Source organism: Anomaloglossus baeobatrachus, chromosome 12 (assembly GCF_048569485.1).
Source record: "Anomaloglossus baeobatrachus isolate aAnoBae1 chromosome 12, aAnoBae1.hap1, whole genome shotgun sequence".
NCBI lineage: Eukaryota > Metazoa > Chordata > Amphibia > Anura > Aromobatidae > Anomaloglossus > Anomaloglossus baeobatrachus.
Genome location: NC_134364.1, coordinates 145128576 through 145142845, shown reverse-complemented (window position 1 = coordinate 145142845; position 14270 = coordinate 145128576). Strand labels below are relative to the sequence as shown.

The following is a 14270-nucleotide window of genomic DNA, read 5'->3' as shown; positions in this document are numbered from 1 at the left end:
ATGGGGCCAGATTGTAGTTCCTCTGCACTGACCGGTAGATGGTGAGTTTCTGGGAGTTCTCTAATTCACTCTTCCACTCTCTCATTCCCGTTCTCTCTCTCTCTCTCTCTCATTCACTGTCTCTCATTCCCTGTCTGTCTCTAGTTCCCTGTCTCTCTCTCATTCCCTGTCTTTATCTCTCTCCTTCCCTGTCTCTCTCTCATTCCCTGTCTGTCTCTCATTCCCTGTCTGTCTCTGATTTCCTGTCTGTCTCTCATTCCCTGTCTCTCTCTCTCATTCTCTGTCTCTCTCTCTCATTCCCTGTCTCTCTCTCATTCCCTGTCTCTCTCTCTCTCATTCCCTGTCTCTCTCTCATTCCCTGTCTCTCTCTCATTCCCTGTCTGTCTCTCATTCCCTGTCTGTCTCTCATTCTCTGTCTGTCTCTCATTCCCTGTCTGTCTCTCTCATTCCCTGTCTGTCTCTCTCATTCCCTGTCTGTCTCTCTCATTCCTTGTCTGTCCCTCTCATTCCTTGTCTGTCTCTCATTCTCTGTCTGTCTCTCATTCCCTGTCTATCTCTCTCATTCCCTGTCTGTCTCTGTCTCTCTCTCATTCCCTGTCTGTCTGTCTCTGTCCGTCTCTCAACCGATATCATATTAGCTCACACAGTAGCTTCTTACACTAGCAATGTCTTTTGTTGCCTATAATAACCAATCACAGCTCCTATTAATGACCTGCACCTCCTAGCTCCATTGACTTTAATGTAAGTAATTTTTTTGGAGAGTAACTGTAAAGCCTGCTTTACACGGGACGACCGATTGTGCGATTTCACAATCGATCATACCCGCTCCCGTCGTTTTTGCGTCACGGACAAATCGCTGCCCATGGCGCACAAACTCGTTTAACCGCCGTCACACGCATATACCTTCTGGATGACCTCACTGTGGGTGACGAACATCCACTTCCTGAAGTGGGATGGACATTCGACGTCACAGCGACGTCACACGGCAGCCGGCCAATAGAAGTGGAGGGGCGGGATGAGCGGGATGTAAACATCCCGCCCACCTCCTTCCTTCCATTAAGCCGGCGGGTGCCGTGGGACGCAGGTACGCTGTGTTCATCGTTCCCGTGGTGTCACATGGAGCAACGTGTGATACCACGGAAACGATGAACAACCTGCACAGGCTATGGTTATGATTAAGGGCGTTAAGCCAGAAACGCGTTAACCACGACTATGCCATGTCTGTACTGCACTGAATAAATCATCTGGTCACTCAGCTGGATCGCTTTCCTTGATTTCTCATTGCTGCGGACAGGGCAGGGCCGGATCCGTGTCTGACGTGCGGTGAGGTCAGACGTGGGTGAGCTGGATTCCATTACTACGAACAACCTGCACCCATGAGAATAAACGAGATTATGAAAGTTAACGACGAGTACACGACTCCTGATTTATGAGCGATACTGCGTCACTCAGAGGTGTCACACGAGACGACGTTGTGCGCTATGCCGGATGTGCGTCACGAAAACCGTGATCCCGACGACGTATCGCACAATCTATCGTCTCGTGTAAAGCCCGCATTAGGGTTAAGACACACGGCATGAAAATCGGAGCAAGTGGGATGCGATAAAATATCGCATTCCACTATGACTAATTTTAGCCTATGTGCCAGCGCACATGAGCGATTATTTTCTCGGGCCCAATCGGACCGAGAAAACAATCGCAGCATGCTGCGGGTGTAATGTGAGACTCTTTCTCTTGCACCCATTCAAGTATATGGGGCGAGAGAAAGATCGCACTGCACTCACATTACACCGGTGTACCGCAAGTGCAGTGCGAGAATGGCAATAGCCGGCTACGGAGGAGATAGGGAGATAAATCCCTCCCTCCCCCTCCTCAGCACCGGCCCTCCCCTCCTGAGTGCCGTCTCATCCCCCGTAGCTGAGGTTCGATCGCATGATCGGAGCTCAGTTGCAGTGACACTCGTATGACACTCGGCTCCTGCTGTACGCCCAGCGTGAGCCGAGTGTCATGCGAGGATCGCACTAGTGCCCTGTGTGGCCCCAGCCTTAAGCGCGGGTTAAATTTTCCTGTCAAAACATAGTGCATGACATTCCCTGAGTCACATGAGGTGTCTGTGCAAAATATCGTGATTGTAAATGAGACGGTGCGGGTTCCTATAGCGGACACACATACAGTGTATATATATATATATATATATATATATATGTATATGTATATATATATACACACACATATACAGCTTTATATATTAGATATACGCATATAGCTGATGATTCTGTCTAGGGTTCGTCATTTTAATGACCCAAAAAACGGTGCATGCAGCTTAATGGTTAATGTTTAATTGATGAGAACTGTTTGCAGAATTGCAGATTTTCCAAGAGTGATAGTGGGTCTTACGGTCCGTTTTTCGGGTCCGTGTTCCGTTTTTTAGGGGCGTTTCTCCGGTACGAATGGCATCTGTGTGATGGCGTATGCGAGCCATGTGTGCGTGTGGAATGTCCGTATTGACATAAAATATGTACGTGTGCAGTCCGTGTGCCGTCCGTTTTTTAAGATCCATATTCTTACCCAATTAACGATTTTAATCATTCATCATGAGATCCTGGTGTTGTTGTTTGCTTTCAATTGACCTGATAGATTGGAAACAAGTGTTTCAGATTTTGTGATGAAAAACGGACACGGACGATACGTGCTGAACATGGACATACTCCGTGTGCGGTCCGTGCAGGCACGGACCCATAGACTAAAGCGGGTCCGTGCCTGCGTGCTGCCGGCCAAAAATGGACATGTCGTCCGTGTAGAAAAGCACACACACGTACTTACCACACGGACACACGTTCCGTGTGATTTTACGTGTGTGTGCCATCTACCATTGAATAACATAAGTCTCCGTGTCTCCGTGTCTCCGGTACGTACAAATACGTACTGCACACGTACAAAAAAAACGGATGTGTGTTGCGGGTCTAAGGGACGGTGCAGGGAGGTCAGCTCCATGTTCAAAGAGGCAAAGTCCGGCAATAGAAAAAAGTTGTTTCCAGGGTCACGTCCAAGAAATGAGGTAAAAAAACAATTTTATTCCATAACTTACTTGTATTAGATACATATTAACAGATTTCTATATTTTCTCCACCATGATTTTAAAGATACTTTAACTCAAAGGAATACATATCATCAACAAACAAACAGCAATCAGAGTATATTGTCTCAAAATAGTTTTATTTTGCAAAAAAAGTTTTAAAAAAACATTTATTTACTCCAAATCACTAAAAGCATCACAATATCAAGAAAAACATCACCAGAAAAAACACATAGACTAAAGGGATCTTTGACCCGAAAAAAAATTCTTGAAATTGTGATTTGGAGTAAATAAATGTTTTTTTTAAAAAACGTTTTTGCAAAATAAAACTATTTTGATACAATATACTCTGATTTCTGTTTGTTTGTTGATGATAACTTACTTGTGCAGATCTAGCAGGATATGTCTAAGGCGGGCTTTACACGTTGCGACATCGCTACCGATATATCGTCGGAGTCACGTCGTTAGTGATGCACATCCGGCGCCGGTAGCGACATCGCAATGTGTAAATCCTAGGTGCGACGATGAACGAGCGCAAAAGCGTAAAAAAACCGCTGATCTGTGTCACGTCATTCATTTCCATAATGTCGTTACTGCTGCAGATACAATGTTGTTTGTCATTCCTGCAGCACCACACATCGCTGTGTGTGAAACCGCAGGAACAACAAACATCTCCTTACCTGCGTCCACCGGCAAAGCGGAAGGAAGAAGGTGGGCGGGATGTTATGTCCCGCTCATCTCCGCCCCCGTTTCTATTGGCCGGACGCTTAGTGACGTCGCTGTGACGTCACTGTGACGCCGAACGCACCTCCCCCTTGAAGGAGGGATTGTTCGGCGGTCACAGCCACGTTGCCCACCAGGTATGTGCGTGTGCAGCTGCCGTAGCGATAATGTTTGCTACGGCAGCAAGCACCAGATATCGCATGTATGACGGGGGCGGGTACTATCGCGCTCGACATCGCTAGCAATTGCTAGGGATGTCACAGCGTGTAAAGCCCGCCTACGAACCTCTGTTAGGTGTGAAACGCGTCAGCCTTTGTTTTATATTTCGTGGTTGTCCATCCAGCCCAGTGTTGGTTTTAACCTTATGGAATAAAATTGTTTTTTAACCTTTTCTTGGACGTCATGCTGGAACCAAGTTTTTTCTATTTCTGAAGGTTCGAGGGGTAAAGGCGGAGCTGTGGTGGAGTCTGAAGGGGGCACGAAAATGTTGTCAGTATTGGGCCCAGAAATTCCTGGTGGCAGCCCTGGCTGGAGGGGCCTAGGGTGGCTGCTCGCAGTGTGTGCGTTTTCACTTTCATGCATCATGCCCCTGGGGCTGTCACCAAGCAGCTGATTAACGCCGCTGGGAGCCGGCACTATTTCTATAACTGCAGACTAGCCAACGCAGAGATGCAGACTCGCCCACATTGCACACTGTGCACAGCCTGTGCTGAAGAGGAGGGAGTGGCCAGGCAGCAGCTTCTTCTAGTGAGAGATGCCAGGAGGAGAACAGCCAATCAGGAGAGGGGGTGGAGCTTTTTCAGTACAGCCGCGGGAGAATGAAATGATGAAAAGGAAAACAGTGCAGGAGTGAAAAAGGAGTAGAGACAACAGAAAAGAGAGAAAAGCAAACAGAGAGCAGAATAAACAGTGAGAAGCGGAGAACAGAAGGAATAGAAAGAAAAAGTAAAGGACAGGAGGCACAGCCAGGAAGACTCACAGGAAGTGCAGCAGGTAGGCCTGAGCCACTATCATCATCTCTCACAGCACAGGCGCAGATGAGTATCATAATGTACAAATGTCTGAGGGGAACACTACAGAAAAACTGCCCTGTGCTGTGCCATCACTCTATGTGTGTGTGTGTGTTGCCCCTGTGCCAATACTGTGTGTGTGTGTTGCCCCTGTGCTGTGCCATCACTGTGTGTGTCTGTGTGTGTGTGTGTGTGTGTGTGTGTGTGTATTATCCCTGTACTTTGCAGAGTTTTACTGTAGATCCTAAGGCTATAAAGAGGGTCATAATCGTTACCATTAAATGGGGGAGACAGATGTGAAAATCTATATTGTGTGTAGTGAGGGGCACGAAGAAGGACATCCCTACTTTAGGCCAAGTTCGCATATTGTAGATTTTTTAGGGATTTGTGGTGTGAACCCACTGGTCTTGATGCAGTGGCCTTTGCTCAGTAACAGGACAATGGTTACATTAAGACTCTATGTGGTGATATTTGGTCATGGTGTGGCAGCATTATTTTGCAATGTAATAGTACATTGCAAACCTTTATATGGTCTGTGTTGTTCAGTAACACTATGTAGTAGTATGTTATTTCTGACTATAAGCCGCCCCCAGTAGCATGTATAATGATTATTATGATAATATTTTGTTTGTTGTACCTACTCTGGCGACCATTCTCCTGTGCCCCCGGGTCACCGTTACACGACCCAGCTCTAGGAACGTCTTTCCACTTTCACTACTACCACTGAACTGACTGCTGTCCCCTCCCACCAGGTTGTCTAGTCTTCTGGTCTGGCTCCACCCTCTAAGTGGCCATCCCCTTATACCTGACTAACCAATTACCCCTGGTGTGGAGTGGTAACTAGGATTTTGGTGTGTCTAGGTGTTTCTGGCACTGGTGTTCCAGGTTCCTGGGGGTAGGCCCTCCATCCCCGTGAAGATGCAGTACCTAGTAGTGCCCTGAGTGGCTCAGGGGCGCTACATAGCAGACAGGTGAGGATAGCTGTTGGGTACAGAGTAAAGTTAGGGTGTGAGGTGCAGGATCAGAGAGGGTAGCAGACATGTTAGGAAGTCTGAACTAGGGAAAAAAACATTTTATTTGCTGTCTATATGACTTTGTGTAGCTTCGCAGATTACACTCCCCCTGCTTTCAGTGCTGAGTATGGAGCTCCGATGCTGTCTTGTGCAGAACAGAGGTGAAACAAGATCTCGAAGTGTCCTCTTATTTTTATGGATTAAATATGCAGAGCCCTTTGTATAGGTACATCATCTCCATGCTGATGGGCAGGCTCTCTGCTCAGGAACAAGTAAGTGAGTGGATGGAGGAACCAATGTGCCATGCCTTTGGGCCCTGGCCCTCTTGAGACCCTCTGACAGCTACAGTGATAGGTTCAATTCATGGAGTTGAAGAATACCACTGTTTATTCACTTGTACTGCATGGTGAACCATGTAAAGAATAATCCTCAACTACTGTTTATTTTTTCATTGTGTGTTCTAAAAATCAGACTAAAGGTGGCTTTACACGCTACGAGATCGCTAAAGCGATCTCAGGGTCACGGATTTTGTGACGCACATCCGGCCGCGATAGTGATGTCGTTGCGTGTGACACCTATTAGCGATTTTGAATCGTTGCAAAAACATTCAAAATCGCTAATCGGTGACATGCCCCCCTCTTCCCAAATATCGTTGCTGCTGTAGTAACGATGTTGACGTCCTGGACTAGTCAGGTCGTCCCAGGTAGTCCCATGCACACACACCCCCTCCCTAAAAAGGTGACAGCAGCCAAACTACAAAACCTTGTCACCTCCCTCCAGTTTTGATGTCCACACCAGGGGGTGGAGCCAGGTGGTTGGCTCTGCCCACTGAGGAGTTCACAGGCCTGGAGGCGGGGAAACAGTAGTTCTAGAGAGAAGTTCTAAAGAGTAGATGATTAGCTTTGACAGTGGAGGAGAGAAGTCGAGTTCAAGGGCAGACCTTTGACCAGGCCTGCCAATAGTCTACTCAGGTGTCTGGGTTGGAGCCCAGGCACCTCTGGCAAGGAGGCAGACGGTGGTGGCCACCTGCAGGAGCTGGGATTACAGCCGGTGGAACCGTAGGGACCGGGGTCAGGCGGTGGCCCGCCGGTACCGAACCGGGGAACCGATTGGAAACCGGAGCACCAGGAGGGGTACTCAGACCCAGCACGAAGCCAAGACCCAACAGGGCTGAGCCAAATCAACTGATTGAGGACTGGACTTAAAGACCTTTCCCACACAAGACCCGACTGAAGACAACAGCCCAACCATTAGGGTAAAGCCACAGGCAAAGGCATAGAGACCCAAAGGGCCAGTGTCTGCGGGCAAACAAGCTGGGGAGCGGACTACCGTTGCTCAGGCATAGGAGTCATAACATTCACATTAAGGAGGTGCAGGAGAAAGGCGGAAACCACCAACCTGTTAAGGGAGATGCTGCAGCCGGCTGCAGGCCCCGTTCATCATCCCATTTGGTTTACCAGAGACTCCAGTGTGTTGTGTCATAGTGAGTACACCAGTGCCTTCGGGCCGCGCACCGCACCGCACCAGCACCCAGCTTGCACCCATCCCCACGCCTCAGCACCTCCCTCGGGCTCCCGGGACCATCACTCCCCTACACACGGAGGGGTCAACACCAAGCTGCGCAACACAGTCCCTGGGAGGCCTAGTCATCGGCAGCGGTGGTGTCCATCCATTCACCACAACCCGTGGGTGGCGTCACAAACTTAAATCCCCTACAAACCACCGCGGCTCCGGACGTGGAACTCCCCACCGAAGTCCCTGCGTGTAGCGCCAACCCCCCTTACGGAGTGACGTGACCCCCCCGGGTCCGTGAGGAGCTCGAGCCACCCACTGTACGAGCACGGATCCGAGTGGCTCGGCAGCCAGCCGAGCCCGCGGGGCGGTACAGTAGGAACGACAAACATCTCCTTACCTGCGTCCTCCGGCAATGAGGAAGAAAGGAGGTGGGCGGGATGTTCCGGCCGCTCATCTCCGCCCCTCCTCTGCTATTGGACGGCTGCGGTGTGACGTCGCACGAACCGCCCCCTTAGAAAGGAGGCGGTTCGCCGGCCAGAGCGACATCACAGGGAAGGTAAGTTTGTGTGACGGGTGTAACCGATGTTATGCGCCACGGGCAGCGATTTGCCCGTGTCGCACAACCGATGGGGGCGGGTACGCTCGCTAGCGATATCGGTACCGATATCGCAGCGTGTAAAGTACCCTTTAGATTTCTACCAAGGTTACGTTTACAGAAGAGCTGCACTTTTGTCTCAGAAAACCACTGCATTTGACGTTGCGGTTACCACTGCTAAGCTTGATGTCATGTTCCACAAGGGTTACCAAGTGATGTGCCACCAAATGGAAGTTTGGCAAAATACAGTTACAAGTATCTGATCAGCATGTGGTTAGTAGACACGGGAACTCCACAAACGAGGTTGTTACCGGGTTGTAGACGGAGTTGTCCAAGGAACTAAGCAATGAAAACATCTAGCAGATATACCAGAATGTAGGAAGAATAACTTGGCCTGAGCAGCACAGAAAGAACTCGTAAAAGCTGTGGAAGCAGCTAACAAGGTTGTATGGAGTTTGTTGTAAAATTTTTTTTTTTTTTCATACAAAGCGTCTTCACAGAAAAGATTGTGGCAGGTATAGTGACAACAGTGTTTAAATGTGTAAACTTGGGCTTCCACGCTGTAGACATATATGTGGTCACTAATTGAATGGGACCAGAAGAGTGAAATCAACAACTAATGAAGCTCATGGGGTCAGTTCCTCAGGTTCTGAAAAGCTGTGCAGAGTTTGTGGAGGAACATGGAATCGTGGACGGTATCTACAGGTTGTGCGGCATTGCCTCCAATGTACAGAAATTGAGGTATGTGGCTTTTCCATTGTTTCATGGAATAAAAAGACAAAAATTGATTTAAAGAACATTATTTTGTATAATATTGTTGTGTTATGTCTCCATTCCAGACAGGAGTTTGACATAGAGCGGCCACCTGACATAAATAAGAGTACTTATTTGCAAGATGTCCACTGTGTCAGCTCCCTCTGCAAAGCATATTTCCGTGAACTGCCTAATCCACTCCTAACATATCAGCTCTATGACAAGTTTGCTGTACGTATATCAAACATGCTAACCTAACATGCTCATTAGATATTCCAACTGTCCATACACACCCATCGGACTGTTCTACCATCATAAAAAACTCTTTACTTCAAGTATCTTGTGTCAATAGATGAACTACCCTACACCTTACAAAAAAAACACATAGAACTAGAAACTGCTCAGATGTTCCTGCAATAGCTAGAAACTCATCAGATGTTCCAACCATAGCCAGAGACTGCTCAGATATTCCTGGAATAGGCAGAAATTCATCAGATATTGCAGCTATAGCCACAGTCATTAGATGTTCCCACCATAGCCAGAAACTCATCAGATATTCCCACCATATCCAAAAGTCATAACATATTCCCACAATAGCCAGAAACTCAGCAGATGTTCCTACCATAGCCAGAAACCCATGCAATGTTCCCACTATGGCAAGGAACTCATCAGATGTTCCCGCCATAGCCAGAAAAAATATTCCCGCAATAACCAGAAACTCATCAGATAGCCAAAAACTCATTGGATGTTCCCACCATAGCCAGAAAGTCATAAGATATTCCCACAACAACCAGAAACTCATCAGATGTTCCTACCATAGCCAGAAACCAATCAGATATTCCCACTATGGCTATGAACTCATCATATCTTCCCGCCATAGCCAGAAATTCATCATATGTTCCCACCATAGCTAAAAACTCATCAGATGTTCAGACCATAGCCAGAAAGTCATAAGATGCTCCCGCAATAGCCAGAAATTCATGAGCTGTTCCTACCATAGCCAGAAACCCATCAGCCATAGCAAGAATGTGATCAGACGTTCCAACCATGTCCAGAAACATATCAGAAGTTCCCATTTTGGCCAGCAACTCATCAGATGTTCCCACCATAGCCATAAATGCATCAGATGTTCCCGCCATAGCCAGAAATGCATTAGATGTTCCTCCTATAGCCAGAAATTCATCGGATGTTCCCACCATAATGAGAAACTCTTCAGAAGTTCCCACTATGGCCACTATGGCCAGGAACTCATCAGATGTACTCATGTGCCACCCCCGTGCCAGTAGCCGGGCTGCTGCTGCTCGGATACGGATCCGTGGTGGCTCGAGGGATCTCCGGGTCACGTGGCCATTCGATGAAAGGGGGGGCTTTATACAGGGGGGTTTTTGGAAAGTTTGTGACACCATCCACGGTGCGTGGTAATGTGAGGGACCACCGCTGCGGTTGTGGAGCCCGGTGACGATGGTGTGGCAGCCTGATGTTTTAACCCCTCCGTGGGTAGGGGGTTTGTGTCCCTGGGCCCATCGGACAGTTGGTGAAAGGGTGCCTTTGGGGTAGGAACAGGGGTATCTCAGTGTACTCACTCAGTCCAGGAATAACCACACTGACAGCTAGTAAACCAGAATTCTGAGCACCACTGCAGCCTGTAGGGAGCACGCTTGGGTCTGTGCCCTTGGTGTTGCTGTTAGCCTGTAGCCCTGTCCTTGGCACCTCTGTTTCTGTTGAACCCGTGGGTATAAAACTCTTTGGGTCCCGCTCACCCGTATGGCTAACGGAGTGAGCTTGCTCTCAGGGTTCACGCGTAGGATTTCTTTGGACTGTATTGGGAAAGTCCTATCCCATCGGTGCGCTAGTACCCCGATTTTGGAGCGGGTTGGGGATGACACTTGAAGTCTTCACCCCCGTCGGGTAAATTACTGGAGTGCGTGAAGCTACTTTCCGGCCTAGGGTCCACGTACCCCGTCGTGCCCTGGCCCCTGCCCGGTGATAGCTCAAGGTCGCCGGCCGCCCTCCTCGGCAGTCTGTGCCCCTTGACACTGTCCCCTACGACTGGGGTTCCAGCTCCTGCCAGGCCCAGACCAACGTCTGCCACCTAGTACAAAGGAGCTCTCCTCCGTGACCTCTCCTCACGAGAGCCACCACTACACCTCCTCTCCTTTCACTCTCCACTGCTCAACTGTCACTTTCCTCACTTTCCCCTCACCAAACCCCATGTGGGCGGCCCTATTCCCTTCAGGCCCCCCAATGGTGTGTCTGGTAGGTTAAAGTGGGAAGTATTCCTAAGATTTTAATTGGCCAAGCTGTTAGCAACACCAAAGGACCAGGATCCGTAACCAAGGAGGGTGGATACCGTGCAGAAGGGCAGATTGCACAATACCCTGTGATGACCTGATAGGCCAGGGCGTCACACTCACCATAGCCAGAAAAATATCAGATGTTCCCACCATAGCCAGAAATTTATCAGATGTTCCCACAATCACCAGAAACTCATCAGGTATTCCCACCATAGCCAGAAACTTGTCATATGTTCCCACCATAAGTCACCAGATGTTCCTAACATAGCAAGAAAGTGAAGAGATGTTCCAAGCATGTCCAGAAACTCAGATATTCCCACCATAGGCAGAAACACAGCAGATGTTCTCCCCATAGTCAGAAACCCATCAGATGTTCCCACTATGGTCAGAAACTCATCAGATGTACTCAGCATAGCCAGAAACATATCAGATGGTCCTACGATAGCCAGAAAATCCATCAAATATTCCTACCATAGCCATAAACGCATCAGATATTCCCACCATGGCCAGGAGCTCAACAGATGTTCCCACTATGATCAGGAACGCATCATATGTTTCCACCATAGCCAGAAACTAATCATATGTTTCCACCATAGCCAGAAACTAATCATATGTTTCCACCATAGCCAGAAAAACATCAGATGTTACCACAATAGCCAGAAAAACATCAGATGTTTCGTAACTAAACAGGCATAGAAAACTGTGGCAGATATTTATGTGTGGTAATTTTGGCTTTTTCAGGATGCAGTTGCTATACAGCTGGAGGAGCAGAGACTGATAAAAATTAAAGAAGTACTGAAGGAGCTTCCACTTTCACATTACAGGTAGAAACCTTGCCAACCCCTAAACACCCCATGGTTCCAGCCTAGTCCATCCAGTGAGAAGTGCCAGTATGAGAACTGCTATCACCCCTTCTATTGGAATAACATTTATTCAGACAAATCAGGCAAAGAAGTGTTATTAAGGATCGCGATAGTGACGCACATCCGCTGGTGATTATACATACAGACCACACTTTCGATGTGCACTGAATGATCTGGAATACATCTAATAGGCCATTCAGTGCATATAGGCTGCCATTGTTTACACAGGACTTTGCGTCTCCGAGAACCATCATCTTACTGCAGCAAAAAAGGTAATTTAACCTGACAAATGAGCATTTTGATCCTTCATCAGGTTGACGAAAGACTGTTTAGACTGCAAGATGACTGGGAAAGGAATGGTTCCTAGGAAGGCGTAGTCATGATAATACTGGAGTGTAACTGGATCTTATTAGTCCTCAGTTTGTATATTACAGACAGATGGCTCATGGACTAAAAGCATGCACATACATGAGGCATGTATTACACAAACACTAAAGGGTGCTTTACACGCTGCGACATCACTACCGATATATCGTCGGGGTCACGTCGTTAGTGACGCACATCTGGCGCCGGTTGCGAAATCACAGCGTGTGACACCAAGGAGCGACGATCAACGATCGCAAAATCGTTCAAAAACGGTGATCGTTGACACGTCGCTCCTTTCCTTAATATCGCTGATGCCACAGGTACGATGTTGTTCCATCATTCCTGCGGCATCACACATCACTATGTGTGACAACGCAGGATTGATTAACATCTGTGACTCGCCCACCCCAGGGCTATGGGACACCCGGTGCCGGGCCGGACTAGTCCGGGGGTCGTCAGTGGTGGTGGGGTCCGGCTCCGTGGCCCTGGTGGGTGTCAATTAATATGGCTGGTGACTTGGGGTGAATAAAGTTTATATTTGTCATGACGCCACCTGTGGTTTGCGGCTATTAAGCCGTCGCTGCTGTATGAGGCCTCCAGGGTGATGGAATGGCAGCAATGGTCTTACTGCTCCCCATAGGTGGAGCGGTGCCCCGGGGACACTGTTGGTGCTCGTGAGAGTCTATGGTGTGTTGGAAGTCTGTGCAGGCGACAATAACTGAGACAACACCAGGGGGGCAGTTTCAAGGTCTTTACTCACAGTTCTTGTCAAGGCCTGCAGGAGGCTTTGGACTGCTGGGACCACTGTCAGGGACCTCCGCCGATCCCGGGTAGATCTGGGGGTAAATGCCAGTGCACCCCTCTAATTGTGTCCTTTCTCAGCTGACTTCACTAGCCTTGCCCTTTTTGGCTGAACCTGGCTCAGCCTCCACTGCAGCCTCCGGGCTGGGAGCTCGCCTGTCGGTATTTGCCCCTTTTCCAGAGATTCTTGCTGTGGGCTTTGGTCCGGGGAGCATGCAGCTTTCCCTGGACCTCGGTCTTTTAACCTTTAGAGATGACTTCTCCTCCTCCAGTGACTAGGGACCGTCCCCTGATGCAGCTTGATCCCTCCACCGATATTCCTGTGGAACAGGCCACCAGCTCTGAAGCTATCTGTGGCCCTGGAATCCCTTCGTTCCCTGCTTGGTGTCACCTGGACCCTCTGAGTCCCAGGGTCTTCACCAGGAAGCGTCACTTTCTTCTTTCTTTAGCTCCTGCCTGACTAGATCTCTTTTTCTACTCTCTGTTTCTCTCCTTCTCTGTTGCTTTCTTTCTCTGTTGCGGACACTCTGAACTCACAGAGCTCCTTTCTCTTTCACAGCTACATGCTGTCTCCTCACTCTCTCACTCTCTGAGGTAAAACTGAAACTCTGACCTTCCTCTCTGCTCTACACTCGGCTGGCTCTTCCCACCCCCCGGTTGCTAAGCTACCACCCTATGGGAGCAGGGATGGGTCTTACAACCCCTCCCAGCATGCAGCATGGGAGGGTTGCTGCCACTGTCCCTGGTCCCAGTGTGTGCCTAGCAATGGGTGTAGTGCAGTTTTACCTGTGAACTGGCATATACCCCTTTCCTTACCCAGGATGGGACATCACACCTCTGACTGGGGTGCAATGTCTCTGTGGCGACGGAAGCCTCAGGGGCGCCACACTCCCCCACAGCGAATCCCAACACGTCCTCGTGCTGAAACAACAAAAACAATGGAAGAAACTGCAAAATTGTGTTATGCATAAAACATTAAAACTTTAGGACATTACATCCCTTAATGGGAGGCACATAAATAACACATTCACCGGGGACCACATTCCAGTCCAGTGGCCCGGTAACACATAAACAGGGGGGGGTCATCTTCAAAAAGAACAGGGGACAAGGATTCAGGAATAGGATGTCATCTTCGAAAAGAACAATGGGCAGACATTCAGGGGCTATGTACTGTCCTGACTCCATTAACTCCTTGTCGTACTCCACCAGGGGCTCTGACCCTTGATGGCACCCACTGGGACGCCGACCCAGCGACGGTCAG

The 14270-nt window shown here is 48.8% G+C and overlaps 1 protein-coding gene across 1 annotated transcript in view; it reads left to right on the top strand.

Moving 5' to 3' along the window:
• Nucleotides 1–14270, top strand: part of ARHGAP30 (Rho GTPase activating protein 30) — a 185571-nt gene that overhangs the window by 78122 nt on the left and 93179 nt on the right. Inside the window, exons 2-4 of the mRNA XM_075329994.1 lie at nt 8571–8673; nt 8772–8916; nt 11721–11803. Of these exons, the coding sequence (XP_075186109.1) occupies nt 8571–8673; nt 8772–8916; nt 11721–11803 (331 nt within the window). The remainder of the gene's footprint in view (nt 1–8570; nt 8674–8771; nt 8917–11720; nt 11804–14270) is intronic.